The 22,657-nt window shown below is 37.4% G+C and overlaps 1 protein-coding gene across 1 annotated transcript in view; it reads right to left on the minus strand.

Annotated features, from left to right (window-relative positions):
* Nucleotides 1–3,477: 3,477 nt before the first annotated feature.
* The window catches only part of POPDC3 (popeye domain containing 3), a 25,059-nt gene continuing 5,879 nt past the window's right edge, over nt 3,478–22,657 (minus strand). Inside the window, exons 2-4 of the mRNA XM_049771220.1 lie at nt 6,471–7,199; nt 5,479–5,587; nt 3,478–4,291 (exon numbers count right to left, since the gene is read on the minus strand). Of these exons, the coding sequence (XP_049627177.1) occupies nt 4,049–4,291; nt 5,479–5,587; nt 6,471–6,955 (837 nt within the window). The 5' untranslated portion in view covers nt 6,956–7,199 and the 3' untranslated portion in view covers nt 3,478–4,048. The remainder of the gene's footprint in view (nt 4,292–5,478; nt 5,588–6,470; nt 7,200–22,657) is intronic.

Raw genomic sequence — 22,657 nt, forward strand, 5'->3', positions numbered from 1 at the left:
AGATTGATAGACCATTGGCAAAACTCACAAAGAAAGAGAGAGAGAGAAATCTGATAACCCGTATCAGAAATGAAAAGGGGGAGATCACAACAGAAATTGCAGAGATCCAAAGGATAATCAGAGGCTACTTTGAGAAACTTTATGCTACAAAACATGAGAACCTAGAAGAAATGGAAAAATTCTTGGACACTTATAACCTTCCACATTTAAGTAAGGAGGATGTAGCATATCTAAACACCCCCATCACTACTGAGGAAATTGAAACTGTAATCAAACATCTACCAAAAAAGAAAAGCCCAGGCCCAGATGGTTTTCCTAATGAATTTTTTCAAATCTTTCAAGAGGAGCTACTACCAATCCTAGCCAGACTCTTCCATGAAATTGAAAAAAAGGGAACTCTCCCAAACAGCTTTTATGAAGCCAACATTACCTTGATACCAAAACCAGACAGAGATGCTGCCAAAAAAGAAAATTACAGACCAATATCCCTGATGAATGCTGATGCAAAGATCTTCAACAAAATCCTGGCAAATAGGATCCAATGCATCATCAAGAAGATCATACACTACGACCAAGTAGGCTTCATCCCAGGAATGCAAGGATGGTTTAACATCCGTAAATCTATTAACATCATACACAACATCAACAACAAGAAAAATAAAAATCACATGATCATATCAATAGATGCAGAGAAAGCATTTGATAAGGTCCAACACCCATTCTTGATCAAAACTCTCAGCAAGATGGGAATGGAAGGAACCTTTCTCAATCTAGTTGAAGCCATCTACCACAAGCCAATGGCAAATATTATCCTCAATGGAGAAAAACTAAAAGCCTTTCCTCTAAATTCGGGTACAAGACAAGGCTGTCCTCTCTCACCACTCCTCTTCAATATAGTACTGGAAGTTCTTGCTATAGCGATCAGGCAAGAAAAAGATATCAAGGGAATTCAGATAGGAAAGGAAGAAGTCAAACTCTCATTGTTTGCAGATGATATGATACTCTACTTAGAAAACCCTAAAGACTCCACCAAAAAGCTTCTAGAAATAATAGATTCATATAGCAAGGTGGCAGGCTACAAAATCAACCTACAGAAATCAATGGCCTTTTTATACACCAATAATAATAGGGAGGAGATGGAAGTCAGGAAAGCAATCCCATTCACAATAGTGCCACACAAACTCAAATATCTTGGAGTCAACTTGACCAAAGACGTGAAGGACCTATACAAAGAAAACTATAAAGCCCTGCTCCAAGAAATAAGAGAGGACACACGGAAATGGAAACACTTACCCTGCTCATGGCTTGGCAGGATTAACATCATTAAAATGGCAATACTCCCCAAAGCATTATACAGATTTAATGCGATCCCCTTAAAAATACCCATGACATTCTTCAAAGAAGTGGATCAAACACTTATGAAGTTCATCTGGAACAATAAACATCCTCGAATAGCTAAAGCACTCCTAGGGAAAAGGAAAATGGGAGGCATTACTTTCCCCAACTTTAAACTGTACTACAAAGCAATAGTTATTAAAACAGCATGGTATTGGAATAAAGACAGACCCTCAGATCAGTGGAATAGGCTTGAGTTCTCAGAGAACATTCCCCAGGCATACAATTACCTAATTTTTGACAAAGGAGCAAGAAATCCTAAGTGGAGCAGAGAAAATCTCTTCAACAAGTGGTGCTGGCAGAACTGGTTAGCGACTTGCAAAAAAGCGAACATAGACCCCCAGTTAACATCATGTACGAAGGTAAAATCCAAATGGATTAAAGACCTTGATATCAGACCAGATACCATAAGGTATATAGAACAACATGTCGGTAAAACACTCCATGACATTGAGACTAAAGGTATCTTCAAGGAGGAAACTGCACTTTCCAAACAAGTGGAAGCAGAGATTAACAGATGGGAATACATTAAACTGAAAAGCTTCTGCACCTCAAAAGAAATAGTGCCCAGGATACAAGAGTCACCCACTGAGTGGGAGAAACTATTCACCCAACATCCTTCAGATAAGGGGCTAATATCCAAAATATACAGGGCACTGACAGAACTTTACAAAAAAAAAACATCTAATCCCATCAAAAAATGGGGAAAAGAAATGAACAGACACTTTGATAAAAAAGAAATACAAATGGCCAAAAGACACATGAAAAAATGCTCCTCGTCACTAATCATCAGAGAGATGCAAATCAAAACAACGATGAGATACCACCTCACACCACAGAGATTGGCGCACATCACAAAGAATGAGAACAATCAGTGCTGGCGGGGATGTGGAGAGAAAGGAACTCTTATCCACTGCTGGTGGGAATGCCGTCTAGTACAGCCTCTATGGAAAGCGATATGGAGGTTTCTTCAAAAACTGGAAATTGAGCTCCCATTCGACCCAGCTATTCCACTCCTAGGGATATACCCTAGGAGCACAAGAATACAATACAAAAACCCCTTCCTCACACCTATATTTATTGCAGCACTATTCACAATAGCCAGGCTCTGGAAACAACCAAGATGCCCTTCAACAGACGAATGGCTAAAGAAATTGTGGTACATATACACAATGGAATATTATGCAGCCGTCAGGAGAGATGAAGTCATGAAATTTTCCTATACATGGATGTACATGGAATCTATCATGCTCAGTGAAATAAGTCAGAGGGAGAGAGAGAGACGCAGAATAGTCTCACTCATCTATGGGTCTTAAGAAAAATAAAAGTCATTTTTGTAACAATCCTCAGAGACAATTAGAGGAGAGCTGGAACACCAGCTCACTCCATGAAGCTCACCACAAGAGTGATGAGCACAGTTATAGAAATAACTACACTGAGAACTACCATAATCAAGTGAATGAATGAGGGAACTGGAAAGCCTGTCTGGAGTACAGGTGGGGGTGGGGTGGGATGGAGGGAGATTTGGGACTTTGGTGGCGGGAATGTTGCACTGGTGAAGAGGGGTGATCTTTATAGGACTGAAACCTTATCACAATCATTTATGTAATCAAAATATCCAAATAAAGAGAAAAAAAAATAATCTTAAAAAATTAAAAAAAAAAAAAAAAAAAAAAAAAAGATGGTAGGTGGAGTACTCACTCTTCAGTGTCCAGAATTACTCACTCTTTCTATTTCTGCTGAATCTGTGAAGTTGAAATGTGATGCAACATTTTTCATATTTACTCATGAATACTTTTTTATTCAATTATACAGCTATGTTTCCATTAAATGGATTCTTTTTTTAAAATGTTTATTTATTTGTATATTTTTTGGGCCATACCTGGTGGTGCTAAGGGGTTACTGAGCACTCAGTGCTCAGAAATTATATTTGACAGACTTAGGGGATCATGTGGGATTCTGGGGATCAAACCTAGGTTGGGCTTGTGCAAGGTAAATGCCCTACCTGCTGTACCTTGAATGGCTTCTTAAAACTATGTTCTTGTAAAGATAAAGCAGATGAAGTATTTGTAAATAAAAGCCTTTAAGATCGACATGTGATCATCTCACATTTATTCTACTTTATAGTAGTATTAAGTAACTTCACATTTAAAATAAATATTTGCTGCATATCACAATAATACAGCTTTCTTTCACCAGAAGTTGTAGAAAAAGTGAATTTTGGAAATGTCAATGTGGACAGCAGTGACCCACTTGCCAACTGCTTCTTGAGACACAACTCCAAACTGCATAGGACACGCGACAACAGATTTGAATAAATCTGAGAAAATTTTAGAGAATGCAACAGTTCATTCTCCCAGTTCTGATACAGAAAAGAGCCAGTTGCTGTAGTTATTCATCCTACCTCCACTTATTCCAATATAAATGCAATACAATTTGGTAAAATGTATATGCAACGCTCAAGTTGAGATAAGTAAAGCAGCAGAAAATGGCATTTTACCTATAAGTTGATTTATAAAAAATATTAGTGAGCACAGTTTTCTGGATATTGCTCTTTGCTTTGGGGAATGATAACATATTTTTAAAAATATGATTATAAAATTTTAGACTGGTATGACATTCATTACAGAATTGTTTGGAATTCTGAAAGTATTTAGTCAGGCGATTTGGACATTTCTGAACTTGACATTTGATAGAAGTTGGGTAGTCGTATATCATAATGGCATCTTTTCCCAATATATACCCTGTCATTCAAGGCATAGAGTTTATCTGCAATGTCATTGCCAATTAAAACTGAAAACAACCGGGAGATGTAACGATACTGAGCAAAGAGTAAATACAATTTTTTTCTTCTCCAAGACACATATCGACAATCAGTTTCTGCTGTGAGGGTGACCTAAAAGAAATAAGACCACATAAAAATATATATTAGGAAGAAAATTCTGCCACTGTTTATTTTTCATACAAATGCTATAAATGCCACTTTCTTAAGTTAAAAAACATAGTGATTTACAATCTACAAAATTGTGATAGTAAATCTACATATAACTTATAACATCAGCATCAGACTGTTACCCCATCTCTATAGTTTATATTTTCTAAGTTCAGGTATAATTTGCATTCTACTGAAGGGAGAAATATTTGATTAAAAAAAACAATAAAACCAACTTATATGGAACAATTATTTCCAAATCAATCCTAAGAATATGAACTTTGTACTTTGACACATTTTTGCAGTACAAAATAGAATTTATATATATATATACAAAATAGAATTTATATATAAACATATATATAAATATATATATGTCTATGAATTTTAATGCAAATGTGTATTAGAAGTATTAACTCCCAGTAAAGCTATCTTAGAACAGAACCTACTAAAGTTCTAGTAATTTTAAATTGTAGTAAATTTGGCCTGCCCTAATACATTAGAACTAATACTACTCAAATCAAGATAGCTAAAAAAAAAAAAGGTTTTAATCACTTATTTTGTAATAAGATTTTTATTCTTGGTGTTTTAAAAAAACTGTTACAGCCAGAGGAGGGGGGCAGGAAGAAAACAAACAAAACAAAACAAAACTGTTACAGCCACAGTGTTTAGTTTCTAGTTCAATCTCAAGTTAAATTTTTGTTCCCAAATTAGTAGTTAGGCAAAGGAAAATGGAAGACTATTTATTACAGAACGTATTCTTGTCATATGTAAAAAAAAGTCTATTTTTCATCTTGTTGTTCTAGCAAAGTGATGTTAATCAGCAAGCTTTAAATAGAACTGGATGATTGGGCAGACATGGTCCACAGTGCATGCCAAAGCCAAATTATGTGCTGGATTTCTTATTTTTATTAATCTAACTAATTTATTAATTTTGTTTTGGGGATCACACTCAGCTGTGTTTGTGGGTTACTCTCAAATCAGTGCTTATGGGTTGGTCTTAATTACTCTGTGAATTGAACCCAAGTTTCCTGTCTACAAAACATGTATTTCCAAGCCTTTAAGTTCTGTCCCTGATCCCTATTTCCTTGTTTTTAAGCAACCTGCATTTATCTGTTTGGAAGAAGTAGAGCTCACTGTGTAGACTTTACCTGAAAAGTACCTTCTTCAGTGGGCCTCAGGGAATCCCATTCAGGAGAATCCAGGAACTGGAAGGGGAAAATGTAATGCAGAAATTCTCCATCAACTGTCACTCGCATCCTACCCAAACACAAAGCATATAGTTTATACAGGAAGAAGAAATCAAGCGCATAATGGGGAGAGGGGGAGACAGCAGAGGAGGGAGCAGTGTTTTGGATCTCTGATAAATTTTTTTGCTTTTAAAAAATTCTGAAGGACAAAATATTATATTTATAATTACAATAAATGACAAAATATAAAATTCACAGACTCTTTTTTACACAGGATTCTGAATACTAGGTAAAAATATCCATTTGAAAATTCATCAAGTAGTACATTTAACTGTCTATTTTAGTCCAGTAAAGCAGTTCACTGCACTTAGATTTTAAATGAATAGAAAACTGAAGAACAATAAAGTACCTCTGTAAATATCCATATAAATGAAATATTTAACCTTTTTAAAGACATGTTTCCTCCTTCAAACTTTGTGTTTTCATAACTTAGAAGTAGGTAATTATTAGAATTCATTGAAAAATTGATCATTATTAAGTTAAATGTTCCCTAGTATTTAAAGAATGCTATATCAGAGTCTAGTTTAATTACTTTGCATGTCAACAATCTGTGATTACCCTCTTCTTCACTTTAAATGATTATCTTGGAAACAAATAACATATTTAAATAGATTAACAATATGTTTGATTACTAAGAAAGAAAAAGTAAGGCTTTATATTATTTATTGCTTTAAGAAACTGATAACTTGGACTCTAACTCATGACTCATATATCAAAGCCTTTCTCAAGTTTTGGGGTATTAAATACTTCCTAGGACTATGAAACTCAGGGATGAGGAAATGGATGACATTCAGAGATACTGTATGGGGAAATGTATGATACTCAGAGATGGGGAAAAACACAGACCATTAACTATTATAGAGGAAATACATGCAAACAGCAAGAGTACAAACCTTCCTGAAACAAGCAAGGAGAGTTTATCAATGGAGGTTTTCCCCTGCATGGCATAACAGTGCTCCTTTTCCAAAGTCACCACTTCAGAGCTCAAAGCAATGATTCTGAAGATGGGCATAGAAGTCCCGAGAGGCTGGAAAATGGAGCTGTACAACAGCTGGAATTCTCGGGCAAAGGTTATGCTGCGAACTTGATAAGCAATATGGACAAATTTCATGAAGCAGATGACAAACAGTATAAAATTCCAGGAAAAGATGTCAGCTGCACAGACATCTACCCAAGCCCAGACAGCGGAACAGAGAAAACCCAACCCCAACAAACTGAAGACATAAAGGAGCCCGTAGAATCCACTGCCACCCATGAAACCTACTACAAATAAAATACTGGCCAGGTGATAAATGGCTCCTTCAGCTTCTTGCTTCCAGCCGGTGCAGACTGGATGCTCGTCTATCAGGTTCTTCCATAAACTTGAATTTCCTCCCATGGCTAGCTTATTCTCTGGTTTGTTTTTCAGATGATGCTGGATGCAACTGAAGCAAAATATCAAGCTTTCTAGCTTTCCATCCTCAGACTTCTGCTCAGTCTTCACAAAATCAAAGAAATCTTGAACACAGAAGTTGTGCTGAAGGCTTTGGGATATAAGGATCTTGAAAAACTAAGAGCCCCATAACTATTTAAGTCATTTGAGTTGCTGTTACAGATCTGGCCCCACACATATCTTGTCGTTTCTGTGGAAGAAAACAAAACAAATGTAAGAGCTATCTTTTGATTAAGGAACTCTTTCTTCTTCTGGGAGCTAGGGAGCTTTTGCCCACATGGGGAACGGCAGGCCGCCATACCAAAGACCTTTCTACCAAATGTAGGGGGCCTGCGGTGTTTGGGCCACCCTAGTAGCCTTCCATCTCCTTCTTCCAAGACTCCAGGGGCATCTCTGGGCTCACACCCAGGGGGCCATCGAGGTGGGTGCCAGGGAGGAGTTTAAAGGGGACCCCAGGCTTCCCCCAATCCCCGCACAGTACAAGAGGTGCTGGTTTTGAGAAGTTGCAGGTAACTTTCCTTCCCACCAGTGTCCATTCTGAAATTGCTAGCCCCCACATGTAAAGTGTAATTAGGATATCATTGATTTAATCTGTTTGTCATATACAGAATGTCTATGCCGTATATTTTCCTTCTCCTCTTGGCTCACCACCCAGATGCTTATTTTTAGTCCTTTACTTCTTCACCCCCACTGCCTATTACCCCACATTTAACCATTTTTACCCTCAGTTCTTGGCTCCTCAGGAAGCACATTATTATCCCCTTCAAGCCAGCTGCCAGCCTGCTTCCAAGGTGAAGGAATGGACTCTCAGCCTGAGAAGAAAGCAATACTCTATTCCTATGTATCTACTCTCAGAAGCCTCCTGTCCTCCACCTTCCTTCACTGTCTAACTGTGGTTGCTACCACACTAGGTTTATGAGAAGTCCCCCCACTAAAAGACATTTTCTAATATGGGACTAATGGGAGCCATTTTGCAGACTCCAGAAGGCCAAATCACAGACCAAAGTGGTGTCCTGAATTCAATATCTTCCCCCGACTATTTCTAATGACATAAAAGGGACATGTATGTGTCCTTTGAATATCTTAGATGTATTCCCTTAACCGCTATACTTCTTATTGAATATCCTCTTAAACAGTGACCATTTTTTTCTTTGTGAATAGTTCAATAAGGAATTCTGGTAGAACTGTCTTTCACTTTAGAATTCATGTTAAAACCAAGTTAAGGGGATTGTGGACTTGTTCCCTTAGCCCCCAGAGGCACCAATAATACCTTGTGGCATTGTTCCTCTTTTGCATAGGCACATTAAAATAAGAAAATATTACAAGTGCAAACAAGTTCTTATTGAATAGAGATAGGAACACATATTTTGTAAAGCAGTTTGGCCTTATATCCTGAACATTGGCATAATGACTTGGCTCAGACCTCAGAAGAATGGGCATTGCCCATATACCCCTGAATCATTGACCATCTATGGAAACAACCACAATTGTCTATAACACCACCAGGAAGAAAACCTCTGCCAGGGAAGACCCTACTGCTACCCTGGCATTGGCTTATTCCAAAGAGTATTATCTTAACATTCATAGGACTCAGAAACAGCAACAACCTGCTTGCAAGGCAGGACGCTCTGCATCTAATAGTGAGGTGAAACATCCTGACTTCGATGAAGGAAATGTACAGAAACCAAAATCTTTAACTACAGAAACTTAACACCAAAACAGCTAATGTGCAAAAAAATTTCACCAGGAACACAGAGAATGACTGAGGGGTTGGAAAACCTGTTATGACTGGAACCTAGAGTCAGTCTTTTGCCATAAAACTTCAGGAATAAGGTCTCCTTGTATTTAGGCCAATGATTTTTTCTTTCTATTTTTCCTGTATTTTGCTGGGACTATGCTATGCAAACAACAATTGCCATTCTCACACTGTTACTACTGTATTTTTTTTTAACTCATCCATGTTTTTTAAAGAGGGCTTACTAAACTTTCTGCTGGTGCTTTTTAATGAATTCATCGTGATTAAATAATTTTCAAAAATATACTTGCTACTGAACTTTTTTTCTTTTTCTTCCATCTCTTTAGTTTTTCTTTCAATTTTCTATTTTTTTAAAATCATGTTGCTTTTAGTCTTCCAAAAACAAATGTATTGCGATCAGTTATGTCAATTATGTAATGCATTTTCTTTAAATAAATTAAAAATAAAAAATAGCTATCATTTAAATGAGAATAATTGAGAGGTGAATGACACTTATAATATTATTGATACATGCTGACAGTCTATTATCAAGTAAGATAGAAAATTTAAAGAATAGAAAGATTAGTACAACGTTCTTCTAAGCATTGCCAGGGGTAATTTCTGAGCACAAAGTCAGATAGATCCCTAAGACTGTGGGGTTTAGCCAAAGGGAAATGAAGTTCTAAGAGCAAATGGTGTCAGAGTGTTACAGTTCCATGATATGAAAATATACTTTAGAGTTCTGCTTATTGATATTAATAGGTTTTCAGTATTTTAATATATAAAAACGATGTAATTTCCTGGCTTTGAAGGAAAATGGATGCCATAACCAGAAGTTCAGTGCTAATCAGAATCAAGTCAGGCAATAACTTGAAATGTAGTCCCCTTTGACTATTTCCAAACTCACTGAGCATCTGTTTCTGTGAATGAGCCACTAGATTGGAATTTTGAATGAGCTTGACATATGAGTTTGATGCTACATTTGTGGTCCTCCATGGCCAGCACTATTGGCAATATATCTATTGCTCTTTCCAGACAAAGAATATGAGACCTAGAGGATCCAATTAATTCCTTCACTCATATAGTAATCAGTGGCAAAGCAGAACTGCAACCCTCAAGTCTGTATCTGGGTCTAATTTGTAGTCTCTCAGGAAAAAATTTTAAATTGGGCAACTTATCTGTTACCTTTTTTTTTTTTTTTTTTTTTTGGCGGGGAGGTTAGTTACACCTTGCAGTGCTCAAGGACTCTATGCAGTATCCCTGACTCTGGGCTCAGGAGCAACCCCTGGCAGTGCTCAGAGGACTATCTGGTGTCAGAGATCAAACCAGAGTCAGCTGCATGCCAAGTAAGCATCTTAACTTGTGTGCTAGCTCTCTGATCCCTAAATTAGGCACATTGTGGAGTTTTCAGAAATCAATAAATAGCCTCATTTACTCTCTGTGTAAATACTAACTAGTCCTCCTTTTGGAAGGGAAACAATAAATAATGTGTATATTTGTCAAATGTGTATATTTGCCTAGGAATTGTTATATAGTAGTTTGAGCACTTGCCTTGTACACAGCCAACCCTACCTCAATCCTCAGTATCCCATATGGTTCCCTAATTTCCATAAAAGTGCAAAGCCAGGACTAAGCCTTGAGCACCACTGGGTGTGACCCCAAAACAACAACCAAAGGCAAATAAAAAACTAGTAATGGAACTTTTTAGTGATTCCACTCTTAGCATCTACCTCTAGGGCACCAGACCTGTATTAAGAAAAGATATTTGCCCTTCTTTGTTCATTGCAGAACTAGTCATAAGAGCCCAAATCTGGAAAGAGCCCACGTTCATTAACAGATGACTGAATAAAGAAACTATGGTACATACACACAATGGAATACTCTTGCTTTAAGAAAAGATGAAATCATGCAATTTGCTGCTACATGATGGATCTGAATGAAGGGTGTCATGCTGAGTGTAGAGAATCAGAAGGTGAAGAATAGATACAGAATGATTTCTCACATGAGTAGTATACAAAGGGGGAAAATTGTTATAACAACTGCTCAAAGGTAACAGAAACTGAGAAATGGTTTCTAGTTGAATGCTTACTAAGGGGAGGAAAGAAGGTATAAGATCTTGTGAAAGGGCACTCGGACAACAGTAGAAGGAAGTGGACATTTTGGTTGAGGATGTGGAACTGGAATATGTCATGCATAAAACCTGATCATTAACAGTATTATAAATCAGTGTCTAAAATAAAAGATTTTTAAAAAAATCTAAAAATCAAACTGGCCATCTCTGGAGCATCAGAGGATGGGCAAAGCTCCTGCCTTGCCGAAGCCACCCTTGCTATCTCAGTCACCCACAATCACCATTTTCCCCAGGACCCTGTCTCATAACTGACCTTCTATGATTCCCCTTCACGGATATAGATATGAACAAACTTCAGGTACTTCAGTTTGGGGGCTGATATCACCAAGGTTTTTTGATGCGAGTATGACCACGTGCACCCCCATATATCCCTTCTTCCAATAGGCCTGACAGCTGAACACAGGCCCCTAAAAGTCATAGTATCAGTAAGAGTGTTTTGAATTTCTGGACACCTTCAATTGTTTGGTGCTGTCATCCCTAAAGGAACACCTGATTTAACAAAATGAACAGCTAACAACAGAGCTTACTAAATAAACTTCTGCCATTGTTTTAATGACTTTATTAGAGATACAATAATTTTCACAAATGTGCTTGCTATTGTACTTTTTCTTCTTTTTTTCTTTCTTTCTCTTTTTTCATCCATTTTACTTTTTTTCCCTATTTTCAATAACATTGCTTTCACTTACCTAGAAACAAAGGTATTATGATCAACCATGTCAACTATGTGATGCATTTTTAAATAGATAACTAAAATTAAAAAAATACGAAAGTTAATAAATGTAAGAAAACACAACTAGGACTCATTTTAAAAGTAATATAAAAATGTAATGAATTAAGCTGCAATTACTTGAGAAAAACTCAGTTGTAGTAGAGGCTATTTCAGGTTAAAGGTGTCATCTGTATGACAAAATAAACAATATTAAAACTTGCTACTTACACATTTATTTACCAGATGGTTAAAAATGTTACTGACTTGTTCCTCTGCACATATATTCTGTACCCTTTTGGCCATATGGTAAAAATGCTAATACATGATCTGAGTCAGGAAAGAATTAACCAGGATGACAGAGCTTGAGACTATGTATCATTTAACACCACATTTCTTAATACTAAATGGCTCCAGTGTAAAATGTTCATTCCATTGATATTTTTTAAATATAATTTTTATTTTGAACATAGTGGCTTACATATTGTTGACAATAATATTTTAGGTACATATTTACATAAAATCAGGGGATTCTCATCACCAATTTGTCCTCCCTACACTTCCATTTTCGTCCTACCTCCCAAATCCTCCTCCCACATCCCCGGGGCTGCTAGAAAATGTGGTCCCCTCTGTACCTAGTTTACTACTTAGTAGTCTTGCACCTGTTTGGTCTTGGTGCCTCCCTTATTTCCCCCTCTAACTGGGAGGCAGGACTAGATAGTTCAAGTTATGTGGTTTTGTTTGAAGTCCATTGATATTTTTATAGTAACAAAATATCTTAAACTTATCTGCTATATTTTGCATTCTTGAGAATAAATTACTACTAGAACATCAGTTAATAAAATATCAGATATCAAAACATTTCTCCAAAGAATATACATATGAAGGTGAAATTGATAGAACTTTTAAAAAGGAGGGAGGGGGATAATTACAAGAGATGGGAAAATGGAAATAAAGGAATAGTTATTGTTGAATTCTTAATGTTTCACCTTAGGTAGTGGACTCTGTTCTTCATAGATAAGAATTTGAAGAACTAGGGGCTAGAGAAATTGATGACTGAATGTATGCTCTGCCATCCCCAAATCCCCAGCTCTGCATAGACCCCAAACAACTAACTAGGGTTAAGTATCACTGAGTGTGAGCCTCCCAACCCACAGACACACAATAAAAACACCACACAATCAACCAGTAAAAAAAATTTGGAAAAGGATAGGCAGGATCATAACTTACAGCCATAGTCTTTACCTAGCTTATTTTCAAATGGATTTTAAACATTTCAATTGATCCTAAATATCACCTCTCCCAATACTACAAGATAATGAGACTCAATGCAGACAGCTCCCCTGAACATGTTCAATTTCTCCTTTTTAAACAACACACAAAATTACATAGTACTGATATTTACAACAAAGAAAAAAATAAAAAAATACAATAAGTAGTGAGAAGTCAGAAATATCAGACTGCAAATGTCAGTATCCCCGCTGTTTCGCTTTAAGAACCAGGGTATTTTAAATGAATCAACTCCTCAGGAAACTAAGCAGAGCCACTAAAGCCAATATTAAAAAGTCCTGCCAGGAGAGTGCGGGACCTTGGTTTGAACTTCCTTAAAAATTTATAAACCTCTTCCAAATGTTAAAATGATGCTAATGCAGAAAGGGCATGTAAAATGTTGTGGATAATTCAAAAGAGAATTCAAAAGCTTATAGGAACCTTGTCCCCTTAACATCTGAACTTGGGGAACAACATTCCAGAAGCATGACCCAAGGTGATGACAGGAACTGTGCTTCCGGCCCTTCAGCTGAAATTTGTTTCATTAAGCTGCCACCAAACCACCTTCCTATTCTGGATACTGTATTACTCAGCATAGCATGTTGGCCTACCCTGATTAAATTACCCCACACCAAGCCTTTTTTCCCCTGGTATGTTTACGTTCGGTCACCAAAACAAATGGACTTTATTAGAAGAGAAAGAAGTGACAGGGGCAGGTGATGAGCATAGCTGTTCCCCAGCTAGGGGCCAGCAGAAATGTATGAATGTTGAACATGATTTGTCAATCAACTGACTGCTATACAGACCTGCAGGCCTGACGTCAGGTTTTAGGGTAAAGAAATGTTGAAGTGTTAAAGAGACAACAGATTTCTTAAGAAATTATATTGACCTTTCCTGCAAAAGAAGTTAGCACAGACAAAGGATAGAAACAAAATAACGGGGCAGGAAATACAATTATCATAAATTTCCTCCGTCTGCTCTTGAAATTGTAAGGGTTTGTGTTAGAAAGGAAGAGTGTTGTAAAGAAAAGCACGAAGATGCTCACTGACATATGATAGGAACTCAGTGACACACGAATAGACTGAGCTCAGAAGTTGCATTAATCTTTGTTATGCTTATTGTTTCATAGCATCAAACTTAATGCCATGGGAGGCAGAATCTAAATCATCAGGTTTATCTTATCTACCAATGATAAAAGCAGGCAAAAGGTGAACTAAATCACTTTCTTCAGGTGATAGTCAGTGAGTCATACTGTAAGCATGCTTCCCTCTGCTCAGTCTCATGGCTTTTAATATGATATGATATGTTAAAAGACCAAGGTGACAAAGCCTGCCAGGACTGGTTTGACAGGAAAAGAATAGTTCCAATGGTGGATATTTAAGACCTGTTATATCCGCTGTTCTGTTTAACCCCATAATACTTACTAGAATACATCCAGGGACATACATAGGCACAGAAAGTCATTCCTGGAATAACTTACTATTATTAAGCAGTGACTAATTTCCTCTTCTACAGTATAAAATTCTTAAAGGGCAAAGGCCAGTGTGTGTGTGTGTGTGTGTGTGTGTGTGTGTGTGTGTGTGTGTGTGTGTGTGTGTGTAACTCTGACCTTCAAAGAGTGTTGACTGAGCAGACAGACTGGGATAGTGGTATAAGCACTCTGGCTTTTTCCCACTTTTTGTCCCTTTACTGGATGTTGTAACCTTTTCTTTCACCTAGGGGAACAGAAGCAGGAAGAATCACAACAGCAAGAAAATTCAGTACAGAGTCTAAAGCCATAGTACAGCAGATAGGACTATTTGCCTTGTACACAGCTGAGCTAGGTTCCGTGCTCCATATATTACCCCAAACTTGCCAGGAGTGATTCCTGAGCAGAGTCAGGAGAAAATCCTGAGCATAGTCTGAATGGAAGACAGACAGACAGATAGAGATCAATAGATAGATAGATAGATAGATATAGACAGAGATACATATACATAAATATAAATGTGTGTATATATATATATATAGAGAGAAAAAGAGTATTCAGTACAAGGCACTGATCCTTTAAGATGCATGCGTTTAAGATATCTGACACAACTCCAAATTTATTAGGGGCTCCTATTGTATTCTTACAACCTTGAGCTCCTAAGTGCAGTCGAATTCCTGATTTTATTAAAAGCAACAACGCTAGGAGCTTGTGATATTGAGTTATTTTTGGTTGCCAGGCAACCCAGAAGATCAAAATTTAATCAATATTCTACTCATTAATTGGAATCAGAATCCAACATTGGTATGTGTTTCATATGGTAAGTAATCATTGACTTAAGCTGACTTTAAAAATATTTAATTAAAGAACTGTGTTATACAAAGTTATTGATAGTTGAATTTTAGGCACACAGTATTTCAATACCAATCCCACCAACTGTGTCAACGTCCCCCCACCCGTGTTGTCATACTTCCTCCTGCTGCTACCCCTATAGCCTCCAATCTCCCTACCAGTGAATGTCACCTTGTCAGGCACATTTCAAAGTTCAGTGGTGGCAGCTAAGCTGACTTTTCCTGATTATTCTCAAGATGGTACACTTACTCAGAAACTATATGTGAAACATTTTTTTTAAATTATCTTATTTCATCTCTACAATGACCCAAGATGAGGATACAGTGATCTCCATTTTAGCCAGGAGACTGAAACTCAGAGAACATAAGTAAATTGTTCAAGGTCACATGGCTAATAATGGAGCTAGGATTCCATATAGGTCTGCCTGATTCTATTCTAAACCACATCATTCTGCTTCCACAGTGCCAAATCTTAGAAAATGTAGGCTTTTGTTTTGCTTCCTCCCTGCTACTTAAATGAAACCAGACATGTTTATTCATCAGTAAAGCAAAAGTATTATCTCCTATTTTGTCCACTTTAAAAGTACTAGAAGAGTCAAATGAGAAAAATATTAATACTATAGGAATAGCACCACTGTTTTTTATTACAAAGCTGAGTAATTTTGAAGACTAGTTTTTTGTTTGTTTGTTTGTTTTATTTTGGTTTTGTTTTGTTTTTGGGCCACACCCGGCAGTGCTCAGGGGTTACTCCTGGCTGTCTGCTCAGAAGTAGCTCCTGGCAGGCACAGGGGACCATATGGGACACCAGGATTCAAACCAACCACCTTGAGTCCTGGGTCAACTGCTTGCAAAGCAAATGCCGCTGTGCTATCTCTCCGGCCCCGGAGACTAGTTTTTAAAAGCATCCCCTTATTTATGTTGAAATAGTGTATGCCTAAAGCTCAACTATCATCCCTAAAAATGCAGAAATGCAATGATTGCTTTCCCTCTTTAAATTCCTATAGAAGTGCCCCGCAATGCAATTCTTTATCTTGTGAGTTCACCTATTGATAGTTGTAGGCTAATAACCAATCCACTCTTGTTTTTGTTTGTTTTGAGGCCACACCTGGCAGTGCTCAGGGCCTACTTTAAGCTCTGTGCTCAGGAATCACACTTGGTAATGCCTGAGTGTAAAATCACCCCATGCGTCTTGTCTCCAACCCAGATGAATGAGTCTGAATCAGGGTTACACATGAAATAATCCAAACCAGACTGAGGGGAAACACTTGTAGTCTGGCAGTCTTCTTACTCAAATGGAGAGCCAGTTGCCTGCCAGAACTGATGGTTTTATTGAGTACAGAGACCACACTTGTGTGGGGCAGTTAAGATAGATAGCTCAGGCTATCCTGAGCCAGTCCCACCCAGGTTTACAAGTAAGACAATCTCTGTTTTGGGGTATATCCAAGTTGTAACCAAACATACAAAGGAATCAGAGATGATCTTTGTTTTAGGTAAAATAAGGTGTAGCCTAACACTTGGGCAACTATATGAGGTTCCAGGGATCCAACCTAAGTCAGTCAGATAAAAGGCAAGCATCTGACTAACCAACACCACTAACCCATCCTGTTTTGGGGGGGAAGGGGGGTTGAGGCCAGACCCAGCAGTGCTCAGTGGTTACTCCTGGCTCTGTGCTCAGAAATCACTCCTATCAGGTTCAGGAGACCATATGGGATGCTGGGAATCAAACCCAGGTCCTCCTGGGTCAGCCGCGTGCAAGACAAATTCCCTACCACTGTGCTATCTCTCTGGCCCAACTAACTCATCCTTGAGTCATCACTGTTCCAAACACCAAGAAAACAATTATTAGGACACCTTCAACCTTGATGTTTAATGGTCCTTGTAGGTATCCTCAAACCAGTTACCACGGAGAGAGGACTGTCTGTCAAAAATGTCCATGAGGAGAGAGAGAGAGAGAGAGAGAGAGAGAGAGAGAGAGAGAGAGAGAGAGAGAGAGAGAGAGAGAGAGAGACAGAGAGAGAGAGAGACAGAGAGAGACAGAGAGAGAGAGACAGAGAGAGACAGAGAGAGACAGAGAGAGAGAGAGAGAGAACAACTTTGTAGCCATGGTGCTTAAATAAAGAAATTATTATGTAAAAAATATATGTAATTGAAAAAATAGTCTCTTCTCTGTGCCGATCTAAATTATTTTTTACCAATATCTAAGAATCAGCCCATTTAATTCTAAAGCACACAAAAGTTTTAGAACCATTATTTTATGTTCTTCTTGAATGACCTGAGTTATCCTTGCCTGTTTGTAGGACCATGTTCTATCTGCTATTAGAATGTTAATACCTATGCTCCTAGTTGACCATTATAAAAGGCTGTCCTTTCATACACTACTACTTCCACATGTCCTTCCACACACTACTACTTATTGTAGTGCTCTTGGATCTTGATTTGTCTGTCTGTAGGATGGAGCATAGGTATTAGCATTCTCCTGATCCATGCTGATACTTAGAGAAAATTTTCTAGGCTTAGGTGTGTTCCAAACAACTGTTGATTTCAATCTCCCTGGATCTGTTAAAAAATAAGTGAAACTAACCAATAGTAGTCCTATTTATCTCTAAAATAACAGAACTCTATATACTTGATATTATAGGGTCAGATTTATTCAGGCATGGACCAAAATATAGAGCATAGTAACAGAACTATAACTCATAACACTGGGTATATAACAAGGCTCCAACGCTAACAATTGTTTTCTTCCTCACTTAATACCTATGTTGCCCAGGGACTGGAATTTTTTTCTTTTCTTTTTTTCTTTGTTATTTTTTTCAAAAACCTACCCAAGGATTTTAATGTGTAACTTGGGCTAAGAACTATTGAATTAAGAGACATAAAAAGAGGTGCGCTTGACGGGAGTCAGAACTGAAGAATATGTTTTTTAATCCTTATTTTTAAGAACCTGAAAAAACATATCCTCTTTGTGAGTTCCTGTTTTAGGCCTTGCTCAAGTGAGGAGAAATTTATTTCCCCCCCCCCATAGTCCCTCTTTAGTCCACAAGGGCTCAGAGCTTGTAGCTATTTTGAAGACCCTTTTCTTAATATGGTGGCCTAAAATGTACTGTCTAGGTACAGTCTAATTTTTTATACTTATTAACTATGATTGTGTTGTATCAAGCATGATATATATTTATTGTTCAAGACATCATCATTTATTTATTCTCAGGTGTGGCATATAGTTTAGTACTATTTTAAAGAGATTATATACCATATTTTTATTTATTCATTGTAGTGCCAAAGATTAAATCCCAGGACCTCATATATGCAATATATGTGCAATACCATGAACCAAATCATCAGGGGCCAGCATATGTATTTTTAAATTATTGGCTTAATTACTGGTTATTTACATATATATGTGTATAATTGCCTCTCTCTTTATGATAGTGTTCGCTGACTAATAAAGACAAAAATGTTCAGGCTGAAAAGAAATGTATGAAATACAGTTTTGAGAAAATCAGACTAATAAATAGAAAAACTCATGTGAGAGATGACTAATGTTTAAGTCAATGATTTTGACTAGAATGAAAAGACAGTTGTGAATAAAATTAAGCTATGAGGAAGAAGTGACAGGAAGAAGCGTTTCTATTGAGACACAGAGGAGCACTGAGAAACTGGAATTGTAAAAGATTACAAAGTTTGGAAAGGAAACAAAGAAATGGGAACCGAGTTTTAGTCATATACAATACGATATTCATGTACTAGCGACAGAATTCACACCAGAAGGTGAGAGACAGGATGGGGAGATATATTTAAATTACTAATGCGCAGGACAATTGTGGACTGAGATGGAGGTCTCAGAGAGAACTCTAGAGTTGTTCTGTCCTTAGGGCAGCCACTAGACTTGTGCAGCCTGCTGCTGGGAAACCTCAAAAGGGGCTGGCTTCAAAGGTGTGTTGTACACAGTAGGGCCGGAGCAATAGTACAGTGGTAGGGCTTTTGCCTTGCACGTGGTTGTTCCAGGATGGACCTACGTTTGAACCCCAGTGTTCCATATGGTTCCCTAAGCCAGGTGCGATTTCTAAGCTCATAGCCAGTAGTAACCCCTGAGCATCACAAAAGTGTGTTGTACACAGTAGATTTCAATGACTTGGTACAAAGTTAAGAGTGTTATTAATAAATTTTAATGTTATTTCATGCCACAATTGCTAATGTTTTGGAAAATCTGGGTTGAATATTATCAAAATTATTTTTACCCATTTTCTTCTCAATCCTTAATGTTTCTTAATATTAAAAATAGATATGGGGTTTGTGTTAAAAACCTCTTGTACAGTGCTGGTCTACAGTCTCAGAGAGCAGAGAGAGGAAATGAGAAGACTTGGCAGAATGCAGTGCAAACAGTGCCATATGTATAATATAAAATTGTATAAATATGGAAGAATTATCTAAGATTAAGAACAGAAAGTTGATAAAATGTAAATGATACTGGCTACAATATTCATATTCTATTTCACTCTGATGCTATCCAAAGCACAGCTACCTCCATCTGGTTTCTGCCTACGTTGGTGGTCAATGCCATGATTAGATACCAAGAGAGGCTCTGCTTTTCTCTTAGCAATTATATTACATGGTTTTATTTTATCATTGCATTTTCTTCTGGTAGTGCATAGAATACTTTGGAAACCCCATATAGATAAGCTGTTTTAACTGGTAATTGTATTGTGGCCTTCTGTATTCCATAGAGTGTACTGACAAACTTTATTGGTCATAATACACTAATTTCTTCATGCTCTGTTAGGTAGCATGGCTAAATTAGACCTTTAATCTTTATTCTCAAGGATATTTTGGATTTTTCTTGAGATTTGTGGACATTATGCCAATGATGAATGAATGAATAAAGAAGTTATGGTATATATGCATAAAGTCATAGGCAAAGATGAAACTATGTGTTTTGTTACCAGTTGGCTGGCTCTGGAAGGTATCATGTTAAGGGAGTAGACAAATATGGGATGTTCTTCCTCAGCTGTGGTATGCAGAGTACTAAGACACAATAATGGAAGGTGTCAAATAATGTAAAATCCTTGGCCCTGGATTATAGAAAGGAGAAAGCCAAGAAAAAAGAGATGTGGGAGCAGTAGGGATGAGGAGTGAGGTTGGGAGTAACATATGGGCATTGATCAAAGGTCTTGGATATTACAGTGGTTTAGAGCTGAGGAAATATGTACATCAAAACAGGAAAAGTAAAAATTATTGCAAATACGCGACCTCAACTATAAAAAGGGACATTGGTGGTAGGAAAGATACATTGGTAAAGGATGGTGTATGATCGAAACCCAATAATGAGCAATTTTGTAACCATGGGCTTAAATAAAGCAATTAATAAAAAATAAGAGTTTTCCATGAAAACTGTGTGGGGAGATGGAGAGAATATTTGGTCATTAATAGGGTGGCTGATACTGACACTAGTGCTGGATTGGTTTAGAGTTGAAATATTGACTAATTGGAAACTCTGTTACTAAGAGCTTTGTAAATCATGGTGTCTTAAAAAAAATAAGGATGTGAATATTATGGAAAGTGCCTACAGACTGTCTTGAAATTTTCTGATTCCCCTGTTAGCTAAAGTCACATTTGATTATTATAGAACATATATTAGTTCTCAGTTATCACAAACTATAGTAGGCAGAAGTCTAAGATGGTCCTCAAGTTTCCTGCCCTGGATAAACTCTTAGTGCAGAATTTGTTTACAGAATGATAACACATGTTCCTTCAATTAAGTAACATGATATGTACAGGCCTGAAATGTGAATGATCAATTGGGGAAAGGAACAGTAAGCACTCTCAATGAACTCAAAGAAATTCCTTGGTTGGAGAAATAGTACAGGGGTTAAGGCATTTCCCTTGCATGCTGCCAACCTTTGTTCTATTTCTGGCATCATAAGTCCTAAGAGCAGATTCAGAAAAAAACCCAAAAACACCTTAATTACTGTTGGGTCAGACCCAAAAATCAAAACAGAACTCCAAGAAATCTCCCTGTACCAGAAAAATAGTTACCATAATAATGCTGATCTCAGTCCAAAACCACTGGGGAGGGGGGGTGAACCTGACTATCCCTCAAAGCATTTTAAAAAGGACCCTGAACTCCCAATAACAAATCTCCTGTAGATTGGCACCTTGATTGCAAATATGTGAGCCTGAAGATGCAGCTCAGGCTATGCCTAGAGTCTTGGCCTGTAAAATCATGATAATGTGTGTCATTTGAAGCTACAGAGTTAGTGGTGATTTGTTGCAGAGCAATAAAAAACTAACATACAGTTATGAGGACTGTTCACAAAACTTTGTCATTGATTTAGTCACCTATATACTATGATGAACTTGAAACACAGGTATGTAAGACAGAAGACACTCAATCCTGATTTGATTTAGATCAGGAAAATCAGGTGAGAACAGTTCCTCAATAATCAGTATAAAACAGGACCCTGGAATGCTCTGGGAATTACATTTAACTCAAACCCACAGCAGTTAAATGGAGCCAGGTGGCCCCAATATTAAGCATCTGAACACATGGGCATTCTAGAAAAGCTATGTGATTCATCTAGTCCCCAAAACTCCTAGAATACTGTGTTTCTTTACTTGACTTTAAATTTAGTCAGCTCCTTATATATAATAATTAAGACATACAGATAGAGCAAACACTTGATGCTTTAGCAGAGCCAGAAATTAATACTCAAAAGACAGCCTAATGAATCATAAACAAATGGCTAATTCTTCTAATCCTGTGATTTCCAAGTTAAGATGATTTAAGCAATGAGAAATTAATAATATATGTGTATGTCATCTTTTGTTGATTTGTTAGGTGCCACACCTGGCTATGCTCAGGGATTATTCATGGCTCTGTGCTCAGGGATGATTCCTGGTAGTGCTCAGGGGACAATACTGGGGATCAAACCTGAATAGGCTGCTTGTAAAACAGGCGCCCTACCAGCTGTACTATCACTGCAGCCTGATGTTATCTTCTCGACCTTCAGATAGTAGTAGTCCTACCACGACTACCACTGCTACACTAGCTCCCAGTATTTACTGAGTATGTAGCTGGCAAAAATATAAGAACCTTATATTATTATTTTATTTAGTCACAACATTTTAAAGTGTAGGTGCTTTTATTGTCTCCATTTCACAGATGAGAAAAGTGAGGTTTGGGTTTGTTAAGTAGATTACTGATTCAGATAGAACACAAATTTAGTCCCAGGCAGAAGACAGAGTTTATGGTCTTCTGGTGAAGAATGGGCACTCCCTCTAATCTTTGGGGGTTAGAGACTATTCCAGATGGTTCTAGATGGGCTATGTGGTGCCAATGAATTGAAATCAGGGCCTTATCACTTGTAAGGTTTGTGTTCTACCATTTGAACCATATCTTTGTCTTCAATATTTGCTCTTTTAACTATCACAATATACTGATTCCCTCACATGCACTGGATTTACAAGACTAAATCAAAACATTCTTATTTT

The sequence above is a fragment of the Suncus etruscus genome, chromosome 4 (genome assembly GCF_024139225.1).
Source record: "Suncus etruscus isolate mSunEtr1 chromosome 4, mSunEtr1.pri.cur, whole genome shotgun sequence".
Taxonomy (NCBI): domain Eukaryota; kingdom Metazoa; phylum Chordata; class Mammalia; order Eulipotyphla; family Soricidae; genus Suncus; species Suncus etruscus.